Source organism: Phyllosticta citribraziliensis (assembly GCF_038025025.1).
Source record: "Phyllosticta citribraziliensis strain CPC 17464 chromosome Unknown J3D65scaffold_1, whole genome shotgun sequence".
In the NCBI taxonomy this organism is placed as follows: Eukaryota; Fungi; Ascomycota; class Dothideomycetes; order Botryosphaeriales; family Phyllostictaceae; genus Phyllosticta; species Phyllosticta citribraziliensis.
In genome coordinates this window covers 1-17730 of record NW_027117338.1, presented here as the reverse complement: position 1 = coordinate 17730, position 17730 = coordinate 1, and the positions used below count along the sequence as shown (strand labels likewise).

The following is a 17730-nucleotide window of genomic DNA, read 5'->3' as shown; positions in this document are numbered from 1 at the left end:
CAGTGGTCCAAAACACTTAGATCCGGTGCCCCGCATTGTGCAACGAGAGACTGATGCGGCGGCGGGTATTTGCTCGGAACACTTTGGGTGGCGGACTCGGAGTATTTTTCCTGCCTGTCGTGGCGCTCCCGGAATGTGCCACAGGCCTCCAATGCTGCAGTCGTACACGATGTCTCAATGCCCAGATGGAACTCCGTGTCTTAACTTCATGAGATTCACCGCAGCAGCGGTGGAAGATGTCACGAGAAGCTGAAATGACCAGTTCGGTGGGGCCGGCAGGACCATGTCTCTAGCCATTGTTGTGCAGCGAATCTCTTTGCGCTCTTGCGGTGACATGATCGTGAGAGCGTAAACATTAGGGATGCGAATGTGTCGAGCCGCGGCGGGATGCGGTTGCATACGAGAATTGAGAGGGACGCCTTTGTACGTCCGCTGCTGATCAAGGCACTTCAAGCCAAAGCAATGCTGTGAAAGACTTGACACAGTCGTAAGCTGCATCATGCCGTGTGTCACCAATGCTCTCGACAGTGACGATCCTATCGCTGCCAAGGGCTCCGACCAGGAATGGTTTGTGGAGAACTGGGGAAATTCTTGGCGCTCAAGAAGACGCCCTTGACGCTTCTGATGTCTGCTTTGAAAGCTTCAACGGCATCGTCTTCTGGGCGCTTGGTTGACCCGAATCTGGAGCTATACATGTCGCCGCCGTAATAAGGACTCGAATAGGCCATTTCCGTCAGATACGTGCGCAGTTCACCCAACTGAGATGCAACAGCCTCCTCTGACTTCATGTTGGACTCCATCAGATTGTTGAAATCCTGTGCGTATCCGGAGAGCTTTTCCACATTCTCTTCTTGCTTTTGTGATGTCGTCAGATCGGCAGATGATTGAGACGATTCGGACGAGTGAGAAGCCCGACGGGAGAGGGAAGGCGAAGTTTGGACGCCAATGTCTCGGTGATACAGCTCTGTTGGATCAGAGGCAGATTCGATATCCGAGTTTTCTTTGTCGAGGTCCGGGACAGGTTTTTTGGGACCCGCCGGTAATGTAGACACCATGCTCTCCAGTTTCGTGTTTAGCTTGTCGAGGTTCTCTTGCGTGTTGGAGGCAAAGTCGCGTCGGGCATCGGTGAGCGCCTCGGTCATTGGTTTTACCAAATAGTTAGACACGCCGTAAGTTGCAGCTCCAAAGCCCGCAAGCGCCGTCGCCACGTTGAATATCCGGGAAGCAGTTATGAGTGGGGGCGGGGACGTCGGCTGGGTGAGGAATTCGGGATATGTCACGATTGGAGGAACCTCTCGGGAGGTTGTCTGCGAGGTGGTTTGAAGTGATGGTATGCTTTTGGAGGTTCCCTGCGCACGATCAGGATGCTGCGGATGATGCTTGGATTGCAAGTGGGATACGCACTTTGGCCGATTCTTGTGGAGATTCTTTGGCAGCGATTGCAGCTGGCACAGCTTCTTGAATCTTGGAATCTCCCAGCAACTCGTTGATATCCTCGTCATTCACTCCCTTTGACTGCAAGAACTGCCGCTTGCGCTCTGCGGGCGCGTCGCGAATGGTGGCGTCTTTGAGAAACTGTTTCGCATGCTCCAGCAATATTCCCGACTTTTGTCCCTGGTCATTGCTGGGTGATTCTTGCGATGCTTGCGAATCATCGGCGGTCTTTGCCTCTGAAGTTGAGCTTGGAGAGCTCGGCGTGCTCGGACGCGAGTCGTCTGTAGCCGACGATGACGATGTTGCAGGAGTCGAAGCGCGCTGCCAGGCGGGGATGCCGGGCTTGGGGTCGGAAGGAGGTCCAGTCATTTTGAGGGAGACAAATGCGTAGGTGTGAAATGTGGATGAGGTTGTCAAGAATGGAGGACTACGCCCAAGGTCGTCGACCTACCTCGGCTTGTGACTTGGACGGCGCTGAGTCAGCTGCTCTGGAGCTCCCAAGGTTCCGTCCGGACAGTGAGCGGAATGCTGCGAGTCTATCGCATCCCAAGCCTCATCCCGACCACAATCCCTTTTGTACAGGATAAGCACGACGGGAAGCAGCCACCATGACTGGACGATCCGTGAAGCGGCTTAGAAGGCTGAGCACCGAGGACGACTCGTCGGTGGGCAGCGACGATTGGTACGGAGACAAAGACACAAGGTATGTATGTACTATGTACCACGCCCACATGCAGACAGACACAAGCCACTGCTCCGTTTAATGCGCGACTGGACCACATAAGCTTCTGCTTCCCAAACCATCCCTCTCCCCCTCTGCCCCACCGTCAACATGACGACCCGTCGCCTGCGCTCGCGCGCCCAAATCAATGCTGATTCCACCAGTCAACCGCCTGCCGCAACCTCGCGTCCTCGTCGCGCCGCCGCAGCGCCCACCTCCGCCACAATTGAGCGCACTTCTCCCGAAGAAACCCGCCAGTCGATCCACCTCACGGTAAAAGCCGCTCCCAACAAGCTTCGCGAAGTTACGAGCGGGGCCACCACCTCCCGCCGGGGGCGCGGCTCGCTTGAGGGCGGCGATGTCGTCAGCGGCCAGCGGGCCTCGCGCAACAAGAAAGCCATTGTGGAAGAGTCGAGCGAGGAGGAAGACGAGGACAATGACGGCGAAGAGGACGGGGAGGACGACGACCAGGATGAAGACTTGAGCGAGGAAGAGGACGCCGACGCCGACGAAGACGTCGACATGGAGGACGCTCTGCCTGAACCAACACCACCGGCAAAAGGTCGAGGCGCTGCCAAGCCAACAAAACCGGCCATCAGCATCAGTCGTCCCGAACCAGAGGTGCCAAGCGTCGAAGCTAAGGAGATGGCCATGGTGGACGACCAGAGCGACGACGAGGAGCTGTCAGAGCTTGAAGACTCGCTGGACGAGGAGGAAGGTGGCGAGGATGAGATTGCCGACGACGACGAGGAAGACGATGAACTGGACAGTGACGAAGAGACGCCCCTGACAGGCAGCCGTAGCGCTACACCCGATCTGAGCAAATTGACGCGGCGACAGCGCGGGGCGATCGACGAAGGGCAGCTACTTGCACTCTCCAACGAGGCCCAAAAGAAGAAGCATCTCACTGCGGAGGAGCACCAAACGAGGAGGGCAGAAATGGCACGCCGACGCAAGAACCTCAGCGAGAAACGGAACGAGGAAGAAAAGGCAAGTCCCCTTTGCCTCTGCCGTTGCAGCCACTAACGCAGTTCAGATGGACACCATAAACCGTCTCCTCAAGAAGCAGGCACCAAAGCGCAGGACCAAGGCACAGGTCGAGGCCGACGCGGCAATGGACGAGAGGCTGGAGGACGTGGACCGGGCCCATCCCGTCTACGTCCGCTACGTCCAGACGGTGCAAGGAAGCGAAATCGCCGTCCCCAGCGAGTGGGTCGAGTCTCCAGTCGGCGAGCTTTTGCGCGGGTCCAAACGAGCCAATGGCAAGACGACCTTCAGCAGAGGGCGTATGGTGCAAGAGGTGGCATGAAGAAGCTGGCAAGACGACTCCTTTCCCAAAATGCTTTCGACCCTGGCATCATTCACTTCCTTTAATGTTCCCCTCACGACGACTGGTCGAATTTTAGACTCGGAAGCATAGCAATGAAGCCAGATCTCCGTGCAGCGACCCAGAACACCACCCAATAAGCCTTGGCAAACACCAACATCATCCATCATCCATTGATCCCACGTGCCCCCCTTTGAAAAGACATTCCCACAAAGCCGATTCCCCATCAGAATGAAAGCCGATTGTTTCCCAAAGGGCGAGACAAGGCTTTACGCTCGCCACGCGCTCATGCGTGCGCGAGAACAAACACACAACCCCCAGCTTTGCATCCGCCGCTCCCATTGCAGGCCTCAATAGCGTATTTTTGGCAAGCGGGCGCAAGGCCAGGCCACGGACGGCGCTGTGCTGGGCGAGGATTTATAGGTCATGATGGGCCGAGCGAGGAGGAGTTTCTCGAGTCACCGACATTTGGTTCTATCTACTGTACATACAGCACGCACAGCGTATCCAACACAACCCATCCAAACACTTCAACGCCAACACCAAGAATCACCACCATGGTCGCCATCACCCTGACGACCCTCACCCTCGGGCTGCTCGGCAGCACCTTCGCCCTCCCGCAGCCCGCGTTCAACGCGACGGCGGAGCCCTCGTCGCAGTGGCCAACGCCGTCCGACGGCGGTGCTGCTGCGCTGGAGAAGCGCGAGCCAGCCAAGGTCATCAACATCGGCTGGAAGAGCGACGGCGTCTACTACTGCACCGGGTACAACTTCCAGGGCACGTGCTGGCACTTCGGCATGGAGATGGGCGTGTGCTACGACGTCAACGACCCAGCGCGGCGCGGCAAGATGAGCAGCTTCGGCCCCGACTGGGAGGTTACGTGCGACATCTTCAAGTGAGTTTTGCGGCATTCTTCACTCCGTCTTTCACCGCGTGTTTGTGTGTTCTTTGCTGACGCTGCTGTGTTGTAGGGGTCGCGGATGCTCGGGCAAGAAGAAGACCGTTGGCTACCCCGGGTACAAGGACTTGAGGCCCATCTTCTTTGACAACGCGATTGCCAGCTACAACTGCCGCACCATGCCGTCGGTCCAGTAAGCAGCTGCCCGTTTTTGGCGTTCATGAGATATAGAGGGCACGGGCCGGAGTTTGGTGGCGTCTTTTCCTTTGCATCTAGACTTTTGGATAGAGGGTTTCTTGCTTGATCAATTAATTGTTTCTCGTGGCTCACCCCAGATCGTACTCGTACACCTCGTCCTCGTGCGGAATGTCCGGGTCGAGTTTCGTCCCAAGGTCTCGGTCTTCGAGAAATGTTCGTCCGCGGAGCTTCTCTGGCAAGTACTCCTGGATTACGTGGCCCTCGAGGTAATCTGGGTTGTACTTGTACTCTTTGCCGTAGCCCAGCTCCTTCATCAGCTTGGTCGGCGCGTTGCGAAGGTGCACGGGGACCGGGAGTCCTGCGATGCCCGGTTCGCTGAGGGCCGCCATGGCGTTATTGAGGCCGCGGTACGATCGTGTGGACTTAGGAGAGAGCGCCATAGCGACGGTGGCGTGGGCGAGGTTGATTCGGCATTCGGGCATGCCAATCTTTTCGCATGCAGCGTACGTTGCGGTCGCGAGAGACAGCATGGTGTTGTCTGCCAGGCCAATGTCCTCTGATGCTACGACAATCAATCGCCTGGCAACATATAGGGGATCCTCTCCACTTTGAAGCATTCGAGCGAGATAGTACAGTGCAGCGTCGGGATCGGAGCCTCGGAGAGACTTGTGAAAGGCGGAAATGGTGTCGTAGTGCTGGTCACCGGCGCGATCGTATACGAGTGTCTGGGTCAGAGATTTCTTGATGTTGTCTTTGGTCATTTTGGGGCGGTTCGAAAGGTCCATGGCCAGCTCCAAGAGGTTGAGGCCAGTCCGGGCGTCACCGTCTGCGAATGCTGCCAGGTATTTGACCAACTCCTCGTCGACCAAGGAGGCTTCGTAATTGCCCTCTCGCTCCAACGCCCTGCGCAGGATGGTCACAATGTGCTCCTCGGACAGCTTGGCCAAGGTAAAAGTACGACATCTCGACAGCAGTGCGTTCACGACCTTGAAGCTCGGATTCTCCGTCGTGGCCCCAATCAGCGTCACTTGGCCGGCCTCTACGGGTCCGAGAAAGACGTCTTGCTGACTCTTGCTGAATCTATGTATTTCGTCGCAGAATATAATAGTCTTTCTACCCGTCAAAGCCAGCTCGTTCCGCGCGTCGGCAAACAGCTTCTTGACCTCGCCAACGCCGCTACTTGTGCTGTTGATCTCGACAAAGCGACATCCAGCCGTGTGCGCTATGAGCCGGGCAATGGTCGTCTTGCCTGTGCCGGGCCCGCCCCAGAGGATCATGGAGGGCACCCGGTCCTGCTCAATCAAGCCGCGTATGACGCCGTTGGGTCCAACTAGCTCTTGACCGCAGACTTCGTCGAGGGTACGAGGACGCATTCTTTCTGCCAACGGCGCCACCTTTTGCAGCGCGGTTGTTTTTGATCGTTTTGGAGGAGGAGACGATGCATTCTCGGCAGGGCCGTCTTCGACAGGACGCTTCGTGCCGTTGGACGGAGCTGCAGCATTTTGGAGCTGGGGTGAATCAGGCAGCTCCCGTTTGATCTTGTCTTCCGGATGATTCCGGGTAGGTAAGGGCGAGGAAGTGGGCGACGAAGTCACTTGCTTGGTGGAGGAGCGTTTCGAAGCCGACGGTTGGAAGAAGCTGTGGACGGCGGCGGCGGCAGCGGGTTTCTGGGTGCTGCCATTTTGGTCGGCGAGGTAGGACTGGCAGGCCGAGTCGATGTGGTCGTTGATGTCTCTCTCCAGGACGGGCTTGGAACAAATGGGACAGTCGACCATTGTCGGCCAATTGGGCGTGTTCTGTAGCGTCACGACGCGTCGGGTGTTGGCGAGTGGACGGGAGCTCGAGAGGATGACGCGACAAATGCCGCCGACACCGGGCGGGCACACACATCCATGGATGGCGCAATTGCCGGGTAATGAACGAAATGATTACGGCTTATCTATCCGCTTTTACAACAAGTCCCACGAAGTGCACCTCCCGCCGAACGGCTGGTGCGCTATCCGCATGTTGAGAGTGGGACGGAAGCATCCAAGGTGTGGTTAGGTTGGAATTTGGAGATGGCCAGTTTGTCGCGTCGAACAACTGGTGAATCTTGGGGCTGCTGCGTCAGCTCGAACTGTATGAACATACCCCAGGGATACGAGGACAAGAGCCCCGCCAAACAGACGCGGGACGTTGGCCTGCGACTGTCGCGTCACAGGGTGGGATGTCTCCCTCTGTAAAATAAATCCCCCGGCTTGCCCTGCGCTATGAGTCTTATGCTCCTCGCTCGTCCAACGCTACGCCTCTCTCTTCCTCTTCTCCCTCCTCGAACCGCGACGAGAGCCATGTCTGCCACTGCCCCCGCCCGCGCCGACCCGTTCAAGCCCGCTGCTCGCGTCGCTGGCCAGCGGAAGGATGTCTGGTAGCTGTCTCACCCAACCATCCAACCCATTGCTTGCCAAATCTAACCGATTCCAGGTCCATCGTGAATGAAGCCGCTGCCGCCTCTCCCGTCCAGCCCATTGTGAACATGGGCCAGGGCTTCTTTGGCTACAACCCTCCCAACTTCGTCCTCGATGCCGCCAAAGCCGCTCTCGACAGGGTCGACTGCAACCAATATTCGCCGACCAAGGTACAACCACAAAACGTCATCGAGGACCCCGCTGATCTTGTCAGGGTCGTCCGAGGTTGAAGAAGGCCATCGCCGAGTCGTACTCGCCCTTTTTTGGCCGCCAGCTGGACCCCGAGACCGAGGTCACCATCACAACCGGTGCCAATGAGGGTATGGGCTACCTTGATGCGTCGGGGCATTGCTGACTGGAATCCAGGCATGCTCAGCGCCTTCATGGGCTTCGTGGAGCCGGGTGATGAGGTCATCGTCTTTGAGCCCTTCTTCGACCAGTACATTTCCAACATTGAGATGCCCGGCGGCAAGCTTGTCTACGTCCCCATGCACCCGCCCAAGGACGGTGCCACCAAGACGACGTCGGCCGCCGAATGGACGGTCGACTTGAAGGAACTCGAGGCTGCCATCACTCCCAAGACGCGCATGATTGTCTTGAACACTCCCCACAACCCAATCGGCAAGGTCTTCTCCAAGGACGAGCTCAAGGCCATTGGAGACCTTTGCGTCAAGCACAACATTCTCATTCTTTCCGACGAAGTCTACGACCGGCTCAACTACGTGCCCTTTACCCGCATCGCTACGCTCTCCCCGGAGATTGCTAAGCTCACCCTCACGGTAGGTTCGGCTGGAAAGAACTTTTACGCCACGGGATGGAGAGTGGGCTGGCTCATTGGCCCCGAGCACCTGATCAAGTACGTCAGCGCAGCACATACTAGGATTTGTTTCTCTTCCGTCTCTCCTCTGCAAGAGGCGACTGCTGTGGCATTCGAAGACGCCGACAAGCACGGCTTTTGGGAGACGGCCAAGAAGGACATGAAGGGCAAAATGGACAAGTTCAATGCCATCTGGGACGAGCTGGGCCTGCCCTACTCAGACCCCGAGGGAGGATACTTTGTTCTGGTCAATATGGCCAAGGTGAAGCTCCCAGAGGACTACCAGTTCCCGCCGCACGTAGCAGACAGACCTCGGGACTTTAAGCTTTGCTGGTTCTTGATCCAGGAGATTGGTGTCGCGGCAATCCCGCCCACAGAGTTCTTCACGGACAAGAATGCACACATTGCTGAGGACTGGCTGCGGTTTGCCGTCTGCAAGAACGACGACGTGCTGGAGCAGGCCCAAGACAGGCTGAGGGCGCTGAAGAAGTACCTGCAATGAGGATAGCAATTCCACGAATCAAGTCTCGTGCTACCACCTTGTCCCTCGCCCGGGGCCGGAGATGACAATGTCCAATTGATGTGCCCGACAATCTGCCGTACCAGAGGGGTGGAGCTATGATCCATGGCTACGTCATAGGCCAAGCTTCCCCATGGACCTGTCCTCGATCACGGAACCGAGAGGAATGACCGCAACCAGGTTGCCATTCATATAAGCTTGCTGCTTCCCCGCCCTTGCTCCGTCACCACACCTCTCGTCTCTCTCCTCGCAGCCATGGCTGAACAAGACAAATACGCCTCTCATTTGGGCGCCAATCCCTCGAATCCCGTCCACGACTCCCCTCACATCAATGTACAGAACCTGCCCAAGGGCGCCGGCGCCGAACAAGATCGCTATGGCGGCTGGTTTGGCTCCAAGGGGCCCTCTGCCGAACAGGTCCAAGAATCTCTTCCCAAAGCCTCTGGCGCTGAGCAGGACCGCTATGGAGGTTGGTTCGGAGGCAAGGCGCCTTCGGCTGAGCAGCTAAAGCAGAAGCTCCCAGACACCGAACCGAAGAAATCCAGCGGTTGGTTTGGTTTCGGCAAGGAGGAGCCCCCCAAGCCCTCTGCTGCTGAACAGGACCGCCTCGGAGGATGGTTCGCTGGCAAGGGCCCCTCCGCTGACCAGATCCAAGAAAAGCTTCCCAAGACTTCCGGAGCTGAGCAAGACCGTCTCGGCGGTTGGCTTGGAGGAAAGGCTCCGTCGGCCTCGGAAGTGGGAGAGAAGGTCAAAGAACACCTGCCAAACACTTCTGGCGCTGAGCAGGACCGCTACAGCGGCTGGTTTGGCGGCAAAGCACCATCAGCCTCGGAAGTAAATGAGAAAGTCAAAGAACACCTGCCAAACGGCTCCGGCGCTGAGCAGGAGCGGTATGGAGGATGGTTTGGCGGCAAAGGCCCTTCAGCCGACCGGGTGCAGGAGCATCTGCCCAAGACCTCTGGCGCTGAGCAAGATCGCTATGGTGGTTGGTTTGGCGGAAAGGGTCCCTCCGCGGACAAGATCCAAGAACGACTTCCACAAACGTCGGGTGCTGAGCAAGACCGTGAGGTTCAACACAAACCGTAATTTAGCAAAGCTAACAAAGATAGGCTATGCTTCGCACTTCAACACGAGACCTGGCAACCCCGTAGAGGCCACTCCCGGCCCTTCTGGATGGTCCTCTGGCAGCGTTTCATCTGGAGCTGAGCAAGATCGATTCGGCTCGCACTTCTCACGAGGCGCTCGGAACCCGGTCAATGCCACGGCGGTTGGACTTTTGCAGTCAGCCATTATTCCCTCGTTCGGATTCCATTCGGGCATGTCCGTCATTGCCTACGGCATCTCCAGATACACAAACAAGATCGATGGCAAGGATTGGCTATGGCCTTCTGCACCAGTGGCCAACGCATGGTGGAGTGCTATTGGAACTCGGGTTCTCTACGACGGATTGACTCTGAGCGATGCATGGAGTTCCGTCACGTACCCGGAGAAGCTGTTGCTGACCGGTGTCACGGCATGGGGCGTCCGCCTCTTCTACCGCGTAGCTTCTCGATCCGTCAGGCGCGGCGAAGACGACGCTCGCTACACTGCTCTCAAGGAAGTCCCCTCGTTCTGGAACAAGGCGCTGTTCACCATGTTCTTGCCCGAGGCAGTGGCTCAGACCATCATCTCTCTGCCGTTCACTCTTCCTTTCCGTGCTGGCGTTACGAGCGCGCTGAATTCGCCCCTGTCTGACAACGCCTCGATCGCTCACACCCTGGCCGTCTTCCTCTTCACCACTGGCTATGCCCTGGAAGTCCTTGCAGACTCGCAGCTCGAGTCTCACACCCGCAAGAGCTCTGATCTCTACCGCGAGGGAGTCTGGAGCATCGTCAGGCACCCCAAGTAAGCATCCCAACATGTCTTGCAATGTTCATGTGCTAACCCGCCACAGCTACCTTGGTGATGCTCTCGTCCACCTCTCCTTCCCCGCCCTTCTTTACAGCGCTGGCATCATGCACCCGCTTGTCCTGCTGGCCCCCGTCGCCAACTACCTCTTCCTGCGCTTCATCGGCGGCGACAAGGAGAACGAAGCCTCCCAGGCCGAGCGCTACGCGAAGACGAACCCCTTCAAGTACCAGCAGTTCCAGGAGTACCGGATGGAGAAGAACAGCTTCTGGCCCAGCTTCAACGAGCTCAAGAACAAGTGGACCTGGGCGGTCCTTGCCGTGGGCGCCGGCGGTGCCATTCTCGAGCGTGGTGCGCGTGCTTACCTCCGCGGTTAGAGTCTGGGGGTGTCGAAAGACGGAAAAAGCATACAACATTCATGCAGTTCATGTTAGCATAACGTTTTCTAATTCAACGAGTTTCTAAGTTCATCTGCGCTCTTTTCCCAGATCTATTGATCCACCCGTCTCTTGTCGCCCAATTATGCTGCCGCTGAGAAGCCATGTGCACGTGAGTGTATAAACTCTGGTTGAGGAGAGGATTGCTGACGCTTGGCAGCTGAGGTCCAATGCAACGCCCACACCCCACCTCACTATAAGCTGCCAGGCTGTTACACACGGCGGGCGTTACTGACAGACGCCCCATTCTGGAGCAACACGGCCAGAATTAGACTCGGAAACTGCTCCGGAGCGCTTGGCGAGGCTTATACATGTCAAGACGTGTCCGCATGGAGGAATTCGCTGACACCGTACGGGATGATGGGCTGCAACTTTCCTAACCACCTCGTCGAGCGTGGTCTTGCCTTGCGGTTGCTTTACGAGCTTAGCTGACTGCGGCGTCCACGCGCCTCGTTGCCGGTCACCATCTGACGGGGTCCCTGGCATGATGGGCCACCTGTGGTATACGAAGTGTTTCGATCTGGAGATGCTGATTTTTGGAACACCAGTCACACCACGGCGTTGCATTGGAGCGTCTCTTGAGAGGAAAGATGAGAGATGTTTTTGGCTCAGGTCTTGAGAAGGGGATGATGGATTGATATAAAAAGGGGACGAGATCTCTCCAAAGCGCACACTCCAGGAGCATCCAAGAAATCAATTTGAACAAGATTACATCAACACTCAAAAGAAACTGCCATAAAACTCTACTCAAAATGCTCCTCCCAGCTATCATCTCCTTTGCCGCTCTCGCCGCCGCCATCCCCTCCCCCTCTTTAGACAAGCGCGCCTGCAAGATCGCCTACCCCACGCAGCACTTCCAGCTCATCTCGACCGATAGACAGCACAACACAAAGAACCACGACATCGTCGTGACGGGCATCAGCGGAGAAACGGAGTACGTGACCGAGCTGCACTGGGACGGCTTCGCCGCCGGCTCGTACGGCTGCCGGCTGCAGCTGTTCTTCTCCAAGGACGGCAGCGGCCGCCTGGAAACCAACCCCAACAACCACAAGCTCAACTTTTGGACCGTCAACCGCACCGTCGATGTGGAGCTCGATAATTGGGACCACTATCCGGGCAAGGTCAGCTTGGTTGGCACGGCGGATGTGCAGATTTTGAAGCCGCGTCAGGAGGATACCGTCATTGAGGTTGCTTCTTCTGGGTGTCCGGCTGCGGGGCTGGATTATCGCGTTGAGATTGAGAAAAGCGGCGGTCAGAAGGAGGGTTTCGTCCAGTTTTGGCAGGAGAATGGGGCTGGGTTGCGCGTGCTGTATGACTGTTGATCAGGTCAGATCCGACGGAGGGAGTTTCTTTGGTCTGTGTCGGGGGTCTGATGTCACTGTCTTTCCCTAAGTAGTCATGAATGCTCTTTTGATGAGTTCCGCGTACGCGGTACACCTCTCAATCGAAAACAGTTCGACTTTCGCCTCTTATATCCGCCGATGGGATCCCAATGCGGGATCCAGCCAAGACCGCAACGCGTCGGCCACTTGATCATGGTGCTGGTGCATGGAGACTTTTGGCTTGATCGCTTGCAAACATTCGCAAGAGTTCCGTGACGCAGTCGGAGGGCATGGGCTTCCGCTTCGTCTCCTGCATCATCGGAGGTTCTGAATTCCAGCAAGTGCTCTTCAGTGGCGCATTTTTTGTTCGTTCCAGTGGACCAGAACATTTTTGCTTCGAAATGGGGTGGGATACAGGGTCTTTCGACGTGCCGAAAGTTGATGGCCGAATATGTCCCTGGACTGGGGGAGGTCAGAAGATGAGAGTTCGAGAATGCATTTCATCGCAACAATCGATTGATGCGGCGACTCTCGCTGGGTCTCGGGGACTTTCACGTAGCAAAGAGTCAATCCATGAGCATGTACCAGAAATGATGGCATAAGGGGCAAGACTTTCGAAGGCAAACGCGGATGAGCCTCTACCGATTGAAGTAGCAGAAGAGCCGCAAATAGTAAAGCAGCAATTGTTATACCCAAGGAGCTTGAACCTGAAGAGGTTGGAAAAGTTGTGGCGATTGGATAGAAATCGACCCTCGCTGGCAGGCACAAAAACAGGCTTGACAACCGCACCGCAGTAGAGCAGCGGCATCGGGAAGCAACACAATGTGTTCTGAAAGCTATCGATACCCCCATTCTGTGATTCTTGAGATTGCTTCGTGTTGTATGACTGGGACGCACGAGACAGAAAGAATGGCGGCCCATGAAAGCCATGAAAGCCGCGTCGCGATCCGCTGTGAGTTGTGTCGTAAATGGACATGCCGTTCTCAAGTAGCAAGAATAGCACTTCACAGGTGCTTTTCGTCCAGGTTGACAACAGCGGAAATTCTCCGACAGAAAAGAAGTTGCAATTCCCATTGAGAGCGATAGAATTTCCGCGCAAAGCTTGGAGTATGTCAAACGCCAAAGCCGCTGCGTACGGAGAACCACGCGCGAGAGCAAGGCACAGACGCCGATACGATGAACGGTTTCGAAGGGGCAGTAGAGCGGTGCACACGGTGAGGGAGTTTTGTTGAAATGAGGCGTCGACGGAAACCGGAGCTTGTCTCGTGGAGGTCTCGAAGATGGTGCTAGACAGGCTTGGTTGATGAAGCAGGGGAGGGTGGAGGGTGGAGCGGAAGCCAGGAGTGGGCGGAGCGGAGCGGAGGCCGGCGCGGCGGGCGGTCGGCACACGGACCCTGTTGACATCACAGTAGACGCCGTCCGCCCGTGTCGCTAGGTATCCTCAACCATCACGAAACGACCACCTCCATGGTCAACAAATGTGCTCTTCATTGCTCATTTTACAGCCTCAACTCGCCATGCCCTCCGTCAAGATCCGGGACCGCTCCTCCGTGCTCCTCCATCTGACGCAACCGGCACCCCGACGGCCATCTACGCGACGGCGGGACACAACAGAGAGGGCTGCCTGGGCGGGACAAACGCATTGAGTATTTATTGGAAGAGACGCTGGACTCGAAGGCTCTCAGAAGCTCGGCTGGCATTAGCTAGCCCTGGAGTTCATCGCTCACGTTCCAGCAGGGCCGCGACGCCCGGCGCTGGTGCAATGGTTCCGGATGCCCATCGTCGAGTTGCCCTCACGCCTTCGTCGCAGCGGCACTTCTGAGAAATATTGATCGGGTCGCACAACGTCTTTACATCCGTGGAAGGGCATTGATTTCGGAAACCCAACACAACACATTTGTCAAGTCCTGCTCACATGGATCTTCGTGTTCCCGTTTGCCATGTCGATTTGGAAATCAACATGTCCTCCGCGGCAGGTCTCAAATTCGCAAGCATGTCCCGGGAGACTTGGATCGCGCTGTGCGACTGCTGCGCAAGGTCGACCATCCAACGGTGCTGATCATGCAAATCTTCAACTCAAGTTATTCTGATCTGCCAATCCGCGCACCATCGATCGTCATGAAAGATCGGTTGGGTGAGACTTCCACCTTTTGGATCGGCTCGGGTCGTACCGCTGCGATGAAACTGTTGCCAAGAGAGAGCATCGTCTTCAAGCTTTTGCATGTCGAGAACCTGCTAGGACACTGGCGTTTTGGTGGAAGCGAGAGAACTGATTTAATTCAATCTTGGCCAACTCTATTGCCTCGACTACTGCTAGCAGTACTTTTGGAGTAGGTAAGACCGGAGTCTACAAGTAACGCCAGATGAACCACGAGGTGAGGTGTGATCATCCTTTTGCGGGGTACACGCGCTTCCCCAGAATCTCATGCCCAGAGCAGGGGTCGTATGGAGCCGCATCTTCGGCTAATCGGAGAGAAGCGAAGATCTGATAGCTTTCGACTGCATGCATCGGTCAATGTTGGCCAAACAGGACCATGTCTACCGTAGACGAGGACATGTCGCCGAACCATGGAGGCTCGCTAGGAAACCGACGTGTCTTCATCCATTCCACTGATCTTGGGCCTTTCAGGTCATGTCGATGCAGAAGAGGGCCTGCTTCCTTGCTCGGGAAATTACCACTGCACGAAAATTGGGGACAAGCAAGACTCTTCCTAGCTCACACGCGTACGTAGTCCAAGCCGCAAACCCAGGGGAACCGCTTGTGACGCCTTCGTGTTGATGGGATTTCCCGTAGTGACTTGTCTCTTTGAGGAGTACCGTGGAACGCGCCATAAGGAAAGCACGGGTTTATTCTGCATCTTCGCCGCTGTTCCATGTCAAGTACTGTTCTCCGAAGCTCTCACTTTCAAAATTTCATTGCTTCTTCCCAGCAGATCCTCTGAGTTTCTGGACAGACAACTGCGAGAGTAAGGAGTGGTACGGGGAGGCGACGCGCGTCGAGGATCCGATTCCCGGGACACCGCCCCGTCCTCGACGCTTGACGTCGATGATTTTTCCGCCTCTGTGGTGCCAGCAGGGTGTTCCGTCCACAGTCGGACCTTTCTCATATCACATTCAACCGTGCGTCTGGTTTCACCTTGATGCGGTCCTTTTTGTTGCTTAGGGGAAGCTTGACCCCGAACTCGGTCCTCGGGTCCTCGGACTTGCAGCTCGGTCTTAGGAGATGCAACCATTTTATATTCAAACACCAACGCTCCCAAGATTGATTCACCAAGAGATCAAGATGCACTCCAAAAAGTCCCTCGGCCTCGCCGCCACTGCGGCCCTGCGCGTGACTGCTTCCAGTCTTGCCAGCGTTTGCACGTCTTCCCACATTCAATCGGCACTCCCACTTGATGCCGTCGCGGGCATCACTCTCGACGAGAACTCGATCACCGCCAACGCGGTCTACAACTACAGCTCGGAAGCTGGCGAGTTATGGATTGGAAAGTCGGGCCTCGACTTTTGTAATGTCACCTTGTCCTACACGCGAAATGGGCTGTCCAACTCTACCGTAAGTCAATCGCCACTGGCTTGACGCGCCAACATTGACCGAATTTTGCAGACGAACCTTTGGTACTGGCTCCCGAGCCCCGAGCAGTGGGAAGGCCGCTACCTGACCACCGGCGGTGGCGGTTTTTCTATCACTTCTGGGGAGGCTGGTCTCGCCAATGGCATCGTCTACGGCTCGGTGGCTGGCACCACTGACGGAGGCTTTGGAAGCTGGAGCAACGATCTGTCCGACGTCATCCTTGCCTCCAACGGCACCATGAACTTTGACATGCTCTACGACTTTGGCTACCGCTCCATCCACGAGTTGAGCGTCATCGGCAAGGAATTCTCCAAGAACTTCTACAACGCTTCGTCTCTCTACTCCTACTACCAAGGCTGCTCCGAAGGTGGTCGTGAGGGTTGGAGCCAGGTCCAAAGATACGGATCTCAGTTCGACGGTGCTGCGATTGGTGCTCCTGCTTTCCGCCAGGCCTTCCAGCAGGTTGCGCATCTCTTCAGCGCCATTGTCGAGCAGACGCATGATTACTATCCCTCGCCCTGTGAGATGGAAAAGATCAACAACGACACCATTGCCGCTTGTGACAAGCTCGACGGCCGTGAAGACGGTGTTGTCTCCAGGACCGACCTGTGCAAGCTCCACTACAGCGCCAACGCCAGTGTCGGCGAGTCGTACTCGTGCGCAGCTGTGGCCGCCACAAGCGGTTTTGTCAAGAGGCAGATGGCCCAAAGCGCGGAGCCTGCCATCAACGGCACTGTCTCGGCCAAGGCTGCCGCGATCGCCAACGACATCTGGAAGGGCATGTTTGACAAGAAGGGCCGCCAGTTTTACATTTCATACCAGCCCGCAGCCGACTTTGACGACGCGAAGACGACGTACAACTCGGCGACGGGCAAGTACGAAGCCGCTGCCAGTGGTATCGGTGCGCAGTGGGTCAACTACTTCATCAAAGAGATTGCGACTACTGAGCTGTCGCTTGACGGCCTCACCTACGACGACCTCCGCGGCTGGATCTTGCAGGGCATGCAAAAGTACGACAGCGTTATGCAGACCACCTGGCCCGACTTGGAAGACTTCCACGATGCCGGTGGCAAGGTCGTTCACTTCCACGGCGAGTCGGATCCCAGCATTCCCACCGGCTCGTCCGTGATTTACCACGACGCAGTCCGCAAGATCATGTACCCCGACCTCGGCCTGAACGAGAGCTACGCCCAGCTGCACGACTGGTACAGGCTCTTCCTCGTACCTGGCGCTGCCCACTGCTCTCCCAGTAGCGAGCAGCCAAACGGCCCTTTCCCGCAGAACGTTCTCCAGAGCGTCATCGACTGGGTCGAGAAGGGAATCAACCCTGAGCGCCTCAATGCCACTGTCCTCGACGGCACTACTACTGATGTCGACCAAAAGCTGTGCAGCTTTCCCTTGCGACCGGTTTAGAGGGACAATGCCACCATAGACTGTATCTTCAACAAGGCGTCGTATGACACCTAGGTCCCTTCCCTCGACTCGATCAAAATGCCCGTGTACTAGTTTCACGTGGTGTTTCTATATCTAAAAACTTATATTCTTATATAAATATGACCTCGTTTTATAAGTTATTCATCTATTCTAATTTTTTATACCACTTTCCCCATATTATACAGGCATACCTTAAGCCTATTTAATAATATAGTATTATAGTCCTTACCTAATATTATATCTCTTAACCTCCTCTCTATCTATAGTAGTCCCCATCTTATATACTTATACCTCTAACTAGACTCCTATACTTTAGAGAATTCAGCATAGCCATAAACTACTACTTAGTAGATAAAATAGTTATAATTATAGTAGAAGATCTATTCTTTAAGCCTAAGAAATACTCTTATAGCACCATTATTAGTAGTAATAACTAAAAAGGGATATAGCTCTAGTTTAATAAGTAAGTATAAATTACCTCCTTTAGTACTAGTAAGTTAGTATTAATCTACCGCCCTTCTTAATACTCCTATAGGGTCAGGGTCAGGGTTAGGGTTAGGGTTAGGGTTAGGGTTAGGGTTAGGGTTAGGGTTAGGGTTAGGGTTAGGGTTAGGGTTAGGGTTAGGGTTAGGGTTAGGGTTAGGGTTAGGGTTAGGGTTAGGGTTAGGGTTAGGGTTAGGGTTAGGGTTAGGGTTAGGGTTACGTCAGACTTGGCATCTT

The 17730-nt window shown here is 55.8% G+C and overlaps 8 protein-coding genes across 8 annotated transcripts; 6 read left to right on the top strand and 2 right to left on the bottom strand.

The window, feature by feature from the left end:
* Positions 1–256: 256 nt before the first annotated feature.
* On the bottom strand, positions 257–2144 carry J3D65DRAFT_681876 (peroxisomal membrane anchor protein conserved region-domain-containing protein). The gene is made up of 2 exons (XM_066803745.1): positions 1405–2144; positions 257–1379 (listed from the first exon to the last, which is right to left on the bottom strand). The coding sequence occupies exons 1-2, from the start codon at positions 1801–1803 to the stop codon at positions 537–539; spliced, it is 1242 nt and encodes a 413-aa protein (XP_066659206.1). The 5' UTR covers positions 1804–2144; the 3' UTR covers positions 257–536.
* A 122-nt stretch (positions 2145–2266) lies between these two features.
* On the top strand, positions 2267–3874 carry J3D65DRAFT_681870 (PAPA-1-like conserved region-domain-containing protein; the record flags this gene model as incomplete). Its single annotated transcript, XM_066803744.1, has 2 exons — positions 2267–3149; positions 3175–3874. 2 exons carry the CDS (start codon positions 2267–2269, stop codon positions 3462–3464), a joined length of 1173 nt encoding a protein of 390 aa, XP_066659205.1. The 3' UTR covers positions 3465–3874.
* J3D65DRAFT_162 (uncharacterized protein) lies at positions 3875–4642 on the top strand. Its single transcript, XM_066794174.1, has 2 exons — positions 3875–4377; positions 4454–4642. The coding sequence occupies exons 1-2, from the start codon at positions 4040–4042 to the stop codon at positions 4575–4577; spliced, it is 462 nt and encodes a 153-aa protein (XP_066659204.1). The 5' UTR covers positions 3875–4039; the 3' UTR covers positions 4578–4642.
* J3D65DRAFT_476 (putative AAA family ATPase) lies at positions 4550–6844 on the bottom strand. Its single transcript, XM_066796533.1, has one exon. It carries the CDS (start codon positions 6351–6353, stop codon positions 4707–4709), a length of 1647 nt encoding a protein of 548 aa, XP_066659203.1. The 5' UTR covers positions 6354–6844; the 3' UTR covers positions 4550–4706.
* J3D65DRAFT_608052 (pyridoxal phosphate-dependent transferase) lies at positions 6764–8380 on the top strand. Its single transcript, XM_066798542.1, has 4 exons — positions 6764–6982; positions 7039–7192; positions 7237–7342; positions 7389–8380. The coding sequence occupies exons 1-4, from the start codon at positions 6828–6830 to the stop codon at positions 8339–8341; spliced, it is 1368 nt and encodes a 455-aa protein (XP_066659202.1). The 5' UTR covers positions 6764–6827; the 3' UTR covers positions 8342–8380.
* Positions 8381–11366, top strand: J3D65DRAFT_608048 (uncharacterized protein). Its single transcript, XM_066798541.1, has 5 exons — positions 8381–9422; positions 9469–10243; positions 10293–10597; positions 10713–10795; positions 10844–11366. The coding sequence occupies exons 1-5, from the start codon at positions 8615–8617 to the stop codon at positions 10916–10918; spliced, it is 2046 nt and encodes a 681-aa protein (XP_066659201.1). The 5' UTR covers positions 8381–8614; the 3' UTR covers positions 10919–11366.
* J3D65DRAFT_608046 (uncharacterized protein) lies at positions 11367–12109 on the top strand. Its single transcript, XM_066798540.1, has one exon. The coding sequence runs from the start codon at positions 11436–11438 to the stop codon at positions 12003–12005; it is 570 nt and encodes a 189-aa protein (XP_066659200.1). The 5' UTR covers positions 11367–11435; the 3' UTR covers positions 12006–12109.
* Positions 12110–15033: 2924 nt separating this feature from the next.
* Positions 15034–17198, top strand: J3D65DRAFT_7 (Tannase/feruloyl esterase). The gene is made up of 2 exons (XM_066804074.1): positions 15034–15558; positions 15610–17198. The coding sequence occupies exons 1-2, from the start codon at positions 15229–15231 to the stop codon at positions 16987–16989; spliced, it is 1710 nt and encodes a 569-aa protein (XP_066659199.1). The 5' UTR covers positions 15034–15228; the 3' UTR covers positions 16990–17198.
* The last annotated feature ends 532 nt before the right edge of the window (positions 17199–17730 follow it).